The following is an 8,103-nucleotide window of genomic DNA, read 5'->3' as shown; positions in this document are numbered from 1 at the left end:
GAAAACTTTGCAGGTGTTTTGAGTTGATTAGCTGATTGGCATATCACCATATTCTAATTGGTGGGTTTCTGTTAAATGTGAGCCAAAAACATCACAATTAAAAAAGCCAAATACGTAAACTACATTAGTGTGTGTGCATTGAATTTAATACGAGTTTTACAACTGAGAGTTGAATTACTGAAATTTACTTTTCTACAACGTTCTAATTTGAGATGCACCTGTATGTATTAATAAACTTTGGCATGGAGAAAAGTGAAAACTCCTCACACAATGGCCTCACACAAAGTTACTGAACATATGAACATTACAAACCAAATGCACATTGATGTATCTTCAATATGTTCTGCAAAATGTAAACAAATGTAAATTTCTGCAAGCTTAAATATTGTAGAACTATCAATATTAATTGTTCTATGAGGAATAGCTTTGCTTAGACACAGAGCTAAAATGGGTTTGGAGGGTATTAATTTCATACTCTGTGACCACTTAATGTAAAAAATTATACATTGTATTTTAAGTTATTTGTACAACAATCTGGTAATGTCATGGGCTACATTTGATAACAGTACACAAAACCAAGTTATACCTGTTGAACCGTAATCTGCACATGCGGTGTTCATCGGAATCGGCATCTCTCATTGCCAAGAGAAAAGTAGACGGCACTTTTGGAATAAACTGAAGCTTTTTTTTAACTTGTATTGCATTATGACAAAGTAACGAGAGGAGCGTGGCCCACAGTAAGGAGGGTATTTTATTTATTTAATTTTTTTCTACTAACTATTTACTTAAGTAATAGTAAAAGTACCCATCTTTAAATATACTCCAATTATTAGTTACCCAAAAAATTTACTCCAGTAAATGTAACCGGTTACTACCAACCTCTGGTCACTTCCTTGGTCTCTCATCAGGTGGACAGGCATGCGCATTGGCATTTCGTTCCCCATTGTGTTCACTAGAGGATGCAGTGTGGAGTTTACTAGAAGGGGAACATCTCTGGTATGCATGTAACCATGATTCCCAGAGAGGTAATGATACGCTGCGTGCCCTTGCCTGCCTGTTTGTCTCCTTCAGACAACAAATTTGGTGATGTATTCAGTTGGTGCCCTTTTATGCTTCTGGGCATCTGCCCATGACATCACTGGCCACATGGACCAATAGGATTGGCGTTTTTTGCACACATGCTTCAGACATGCGGTCATGCTGGCAGCATTCCCCATTGTGTCTGCTAGAGGATGCAGTGTCTTGTTCCCTCTCAGGGAACCATGGTTATATGCATAACCAAAGACTGTTTTGATGACTTCAGATTGTTAGTCAATTCAAGGGTTGTTTTGGTTTGTATATTCAAACTGCATTCCTTATATTCTTTCAGGAAGTAATGGATCCTTTGTCTAAAACAGAAGTTGAAGAGGGATCTTCAAAAGATGTGAAGCAGGTAGAGCACTCAAAACACCTACTTTTTTTAATTAAACTTCTCTTTTTATTTTTTTTCTCAAGCGGTATTCACTTGAAAGCATGTTTGTGCATTAGATTTTTTTTTTTTACATTTAATCGAATTGCATGGATTGTTATTTTTCCACAATGGTCTTTTCTTATTTTTATTCCAGTCTTGTAATGTAAAAAAAGGACAACAAACAGTGAGCTCTTCCAGGTAGTCACCAATTTAATAAACAACATCACAAATTATGAACATTGATATCTTACAGGCGCTGCATTAACTAGATGCGCATAGCCTATAGGACCTATATATTATATAGGGCTTGGGCGTCATGACGTCATTACTAGGCGTGGCCACCATGTTGATGGCCTCCTTAACTGCTACTCAGACTACTGCGCAGTGTTTAGACGTACTCCCTCTTAGCCGTGTGTCTTAATTTGATTAATTAAAAATCTATTTCAACCATGGTAAACCATTGCTGTATTGTGGGGTGTAATAGCACAACACATAATCGCCATGGGGGAAAAAAATTAAAGTGGATTAACTTTCCTGCTTGGAGGAGCGACCACGGAGACCAAGTATAACATCTGAATATTAATTTATATAGCTTAAGTCAACATTGAACATTGGAAATAAGGGAAATGTCCTGGGTTACTCATCCAAAATACTGGAAAATTTCAACATTCATCTTTCTGTTGCTATCCCTCGGTTAACAGCAAAAAATCGTGCTACAAAACTGCTGCATTAACTAAGCGAGTTGTGAAACTAGGTCTAACGTGACTTTGCTTACAGATTGGTGTGAACTCATGGTTTCACAACCACGCCGTTATCTTAAAAAGGCCAACATCACGCTAATGTTGCTTTAAAGTAAGCAAAACGATGCTTTGAATACATCTGTTTCACTGGAAGGGCAAGGGGTTATCAACAGGACAACAGCACAGAGACTGACAGGTCCAATGGAAGGGCTAGAGGGATATTATAATGGAAAATAATAAAACGGGAAGACAGCGGGAAAAGAGCACAAATATGCGAGAACCCTGGAAAAAAACGGTAGGGTTGACCGCTACTAACTACACTTTTGAAACACCTAGTTAATATTTAATGTGTGAATGGTTGTTGGTAATAACGGTTACTAAACTAGCAGCTAGGTGGAGCGCAGCTTACCTTTTGTCCGGATTACTGTATATTGTTTGTCGGCTTTATGATCTGCAGCTCCTGAACCCATCCATTTATGAACTGCACATGAGACTCCAATTTCTTGTAGCTTCAGAACTGTTCTGAAGTGTAGGCACTCACAAAACAAACAAGGCAGCCAAAGATATCTGTAAAATCTGAAGATATCTGTAATGCAGAAAGTCGTCGTTGGTACTCCATTATTTGTTGGGAATTTCATATGGATCCAAACCGTTAATAGTGCCGATTGTGTCCACATACCGATCACTGACATCCCTATTTAGCGTATCCCTGTAAATCCCACAACCTTTTCGTGATTTAACATTTTTCTTTCTCCCAACTCTGCTTCTCGTTCTACTTGCTATATGTTTAAATTCGCGAGGCCATCAACATGGCCGCCATGTCCCAGAATGCAAAGTGGCGCCCAAGCCCTATTCGTACCAAAACATTTCGGTATGGGTCTTTCGGTTTGCCTACGCATGTGAACAAAACATTAATTTTATTTATTTAGTTTTTTCTCAGTAAGTTCAAATAATAATTGTCATTTTGACAGTCTCTGTGGCATAACAAATCGCTGTATAAATGCCCTTTGAGAGCCATACCTGGGCTGGTTCAGAAACCTGATGGATAATCTCACACAAGCACTGATCAGCTCCGGTGTCTGAGCCATGATGTCCCGCAGAGCGGAGCACGAGAGAACACGATCACTGCTTCCTCTGTACTACAAGTTTTAAAGTGAATAAACCTGACTGAACATCTCATGCCTCATGTTATCGTCCACTCAGTGTTTCACCGTGGAAGGACCTCAACAATGCAGCGTGGAAATAAAATGTCACCGCATTTCATTTAGCCTACCTCAGGAAATCATTGTCTACAGTTTATGTCACCAAAAAAAATAATCCTAGAGGAGCATTTTGCAAAATTTTACACAAAATACTGGTATTTTACAAAACCTGTTACCCTATATTAAAAAATTAAGACTGTTTAAATTTGTAACATGCTATGAGAGCCATTTGTGTAATCTGAATACATAAAAGCTTCATTTATTTCAGTTAATTTAAAAACTGCAATGTGCAAGATGCATGGTTTCGTACTTGAGTTGATCAGATTTGAGATTTTATCACTGAGAAATATAAACTATAACTGAATGTATTTATATATAAAAAAAAACAAAATCCCTCCCCCCGCTGTACTGAAATCATATCGAACCGTGACCTTAAAACAGAGTTATGTGTCGTATTTGTGTGCCGTTACAATCTCATCTGCCTGCCTGCCTGCCTTCACTCATTACCTCAGGTGAAATGTGTTGGAAATCCGTCATTTTCTTTCTTTTGTTATTTATTTGTCCATCCAGGGTTGCCAGGTCTGCGTAAAAAAAAAAAACACAAACACAGTCTGTTTCGTTTTTAAAAGGGCTCACATGAACCCCTGCACCACAAAACTGGTGCTGCAAACCACTTTTTTTTTTCATTCAGGTAGCAGAGTTAAAAAGCTACCAAAACCTTATTCCTCTGCAAGTTTTTGTATTTATTTATTATTATTAAATGTTGTAGCTTTAAAATGCAAATTAAAAGTTTCTTGTCAAATGTTTGTTCCGCAAGATTGGCTTAAATGTCTGTTTGTATATTGTTTTTCTGAATTTAACAGAGAGAACAAATGGAAAGCTTCTGTTTTCATTTCCAAAATAAAACGCGGATAATTGAAATGGCCATTGATACATCCATGACTGTGATTAAGACTCTTATGGAATCGTTAACTTTCAAGAAGGAACAAAAGAACAACGTGTCCAAAGAAATAATCATCCAGAGATCCAAAGGGAAAGTTCCAGGAGCAGCTGTGAAGACAGATTTTCCCTGTTGTCTTATTGAACCAGATGATAACCTAGAAATAACTTTCATCCAAAATACAAGAACGTCTCCTACAGAGACAATACCAGCAGCAGATATTTCACTACCCAGTACAGACTTAGTCACTTTTTACATTAAAACGACAGGAGGCAAAGATATAACATATTTGATGAAAAACAATGAACTGCGCAAAATAGCTGAATATGTTTGTGTTTATGCACTCAAAGGAGTTGAAGTTGAAACTGCTCTTAAGCATGATGGACGATTCATTGATAAAATATTCAATGATAAACAATGTTTACTCTTCGAGCTTGAATCAGAGTTCGGAAGTAAAAAATATCATGAAATGTCTAAAAAGGTTGAGTATGTTGATGGAAAGAAATTACAGATAATTGATACTGGTCCCAAAGCTCCTGGTAGCCAAACGAAACAAACTAAAGTCAAGAATAAATCTGATGTAGCTTCAGCTGCTGATTCAGCACAAAATGACCCAGGCCAGCGTCCCAATGGCACTGAACAAAAACAAACCCTCCATAACAAAGATTCCACTAGTCACTTAACTAAATGGCCAATCATTCCAGACTCTGAAGAGATTCTGAAAATTCTGCGTGATCAGCATAAATATTTACTGAAGACTTTACTGGAGCGTGAGGATCAGAAAAACAACTCTCCGTTCCAACTCCCAGCAGAATATCAGTTCTTCAGAGCAGAATATGATAAAAGTGTTCAGAGTTTTTCTGAGGTGTATAAAATAAAGCAGCTCATGACGCTCTCTGACTCTGTGTGTCAGATTCGAGTGGAGGGATCCCCCAGAGGAACCGGCTTCTTACTCTTCGGGGGGTTTGTTCTAACTAATGCTCATGTTATTAAGCCATTTCTTGAGTCTCCAGCCAAGCTTTCTTCTACAAAGAAATTAGAAGCTGCATTTGATTTTGAACGTCTGGACTCAAAGGTGATGCTGGTGCCAGTCAAGGAACAGCTTGTTGCTTACTGTTACATCACAGATGCCAATAAATGCCACCTTGACTTCGCTCTTCTTGAACTGAAAGCTGTTGATAAAATCACAGGCCGTCCTGAGTTGCTCAGATTTTACAGTCCTGGCCCCCCTCCTAACCGTGGTGAGATCTGCATTGTGGGACATCCAGATGGTGGGATTAAGAAAACAGACCCCTGCTTCATCATTGAGGGGCAAAATCTACAAGAGAATATAGATAAACACATCTCTAAGAATATCAGTTTCATACCTGTGATGACACAGAGGTGTTTTGAAGAAAAATGGGATGTTTATAAAAATCAGATTAATTATAACTCTTGTTTCTTTCACGGATCTTCTGGCTCTCCAGTTTTTGATGAACACTGCTATCTGATTGGCATGCACAGTGGTGGATATGTGTATCCAGGAGAAGAAGGTATAACTAGAAGCATTGTGGAATACGCTTATTCCATGCAGCCCATCATTGATATGATCAGAGGAAAGCCTAATATGAACTCTTTGGATGAGCTTCTCAATACCTTAGAAGCCAACAGAAATAAAAGCAATGAGTCTGGGCCTGCAGAGCAAGAGAATCAGACCGACAGCGAGACTGAATAAGTCCACACATCTATGATGACAATTCTTTGGATGACATGACTGCAATAGCTTCAATTCTGAAAGATTTGTTTTAAATGTTATGAGTTTTCACTTTTCATATTATTTTTTAGAGATGGCATGTTTAAAATCCTAAATTACAGCCTGTTTCTCTTATTTTTGATAAATGTAAAGTCATGTATCTTACAGGTGATAGAGGGTTTATTCATTTGGTTGAGACTACAAGTAGATTTATAGTACATTCTTTATTGTATTTACTTTACTCTTATTCATACATTCTTGTATATTCGTATATCCATTCACAATAATTTCACTCATACAACAAATCATTCATATATCTTCATATCCATGTTTATATTATTTTTACTTTATATAAGTTTTATGCTGATTTTACATTGATTAAGCTTAATATTTTGCCTTTGCTGTAAGGGATCATGTTCAAGCTTCTACAACAAATCTTTAAATCACATAGATACACCAAATTAACTGATTTGACAACACTGCTGTAGAGGCTGAAGGTTAATTCCAAGACTCAAGCTGCAAACCCCAGATCACTGTTCTTCATATTTTTTTGCTGGATGTAAATGTCAGTTTCAAATAAAACCATTTTATTTAACAAATATACACTTGTTCTAATGTGTAACTTGTGTGATTCATGTGTTGTTTTGATCGTTTATCATATTGAGAATCTTCTTGAATCTTCAATTTGTTTGGTCTGAAAAAATGTTGTCAGTGGCATGTAGAATAAATAAGAATAAATAAGAAAACATTTTTAAATATATATTATTGCCATTCAAATACTCAAATTCTGAATAATATAAATGTAATTCAGAATAGTTTTAAGTTTGAATATACAAATCTAAATATGTATAGACAATGTGTAAATCAGAATATATATTTATATGTCTTGTTACGTCCCAGTGAGGGCTGGGCTTGTGTTTTTTTTCTTCGGTAGTTAGGATGAATTATTATGTGTAAGTGTGTGTGTGCTATAAGGACTACACCTTTGATGAATACAGGGTCAGATGTGACTGAGTTGATTTTGTTTATATTTAGTTGAGACATTTGAGTTAAAGTTTTATTTTTATTTTTTTTATTTTTTTTTGCTTTCGTTACTGATTCACGTTAATGTTGATTATTGATCTGTCTATCTATCTGCAATATCAATCCAAGTACACAATATACAGTATTTAGACCACATTAATTTTAAAGAATCATATGCTTTTTTTGTTAAATTGTTCATAAGGGTTTGACCAAACTGTTAAACTAGGTTATTTACAAAACATCCAAAAATCTGATTCATTTCTAATACTATTAAATTGTAAAGAAATTACAGATCCATCTTTGTATTCTGATCGGTTGATAACTTTTGACAACATTTAATTCAGGTGCGAAAATAATATTTACAGCGCATGAGCCCAGAGAGATTTGCACAGGAATCTGTTTGAGCAAGAGAAGAGACACGTTTTAAATGAGCGCACTGTTTTCAGGCAAGAGCAGGTACATAATACATAAACTATTATAATATTTTGCTTTTATACTTTTAATTCTAAGTTTTAGAAATTTCTATTTATCTTTAATCTTTCAGTTTTAGTTTTAGTAATTCTTAAACTTAAAAATTAGAAATGTGGTCTTTCCAAATAATTAAAATTGTAGATGTATTTAGTAAGACTTTGGGTAACACTTTAGAATAAGGTTCCATTAGTTAATGTTAGTTAATGTATTAATTAACATGAACTAAGCAAGAACAATCCTTCTACAGCATTTATAAGTCTTAGTTCATGTTAATTTCAACATTTACTAATGCATTATTTAAATCAAAAGTTGTGCTTGTTAACATTAGTTAATGCACTGTGAATTACCATGAACTAACAAGGAATAACTGTATTTTCATTAACTAACATTAACGAAGATGAATAAATACAGTAATAAATGTATTATTCATTGTTTGTTCATGTTAATTAACACATTAACTAACATTAACTAATGGAACCTTATTCTAAAGTGTTACCAGACTTTGATTTATTATTACTGGTGGTTTGAAAGTGCATCAATTTTAA

The 8,103-nt window shown here is 35.6% G+C and overlaps 1 protein-coding gene across 2 annotated transcripts in view; it reads left to right on the top strand.

Annotated features, from left to right (window-relative positions):
* The window catches only part of LOC128014796 (serine protease FAM111A), a 10,305-nt gene extending 3,642 nt beyond the window's left edge, over window positions 1-6,663 (top strand). For both annotated transcript variants that reach the window (XM_052598496.1, XM_052598495.1), the window contains 2 exons: window positions 1,370-1,432; window positions 4,256-6,663. In XM_052598496.1, coding sequence (XP_052454456.1) covers window positions 1,370-1,432; window positions 4,256-6,046 — 1,854 coding nt within the window. In that variant the 3' untranslated portion in view covers window positions 6,047-6,663. The remainder of the gene's footprint in view (window positions 1-1,369; window positions 1,433-4,255) is intronic.
* Window positions 6,664-8,103: the final 1,440 nt, after the last annotated feature.

Source organism: Carassius gibelio, chromosome A5 (genome assembly GCF_023724105.1).
Source record: "Carassius gibelio isolate Cgi1373 ecotype wild population from Czech Republic chromosome A5, carGib1.2-hapl.c, whole genome shotgun sequence".
NCBI classification, from domain to species: Eukaryota; Metazoa; Chordata; class Actinopteri; order Cypriniformes; family Cyprinidae; genus Carassius; species Carassius gibelio.
This window is presented reverse-complemented; position numbering and strand designations above follow the sequence as displayed.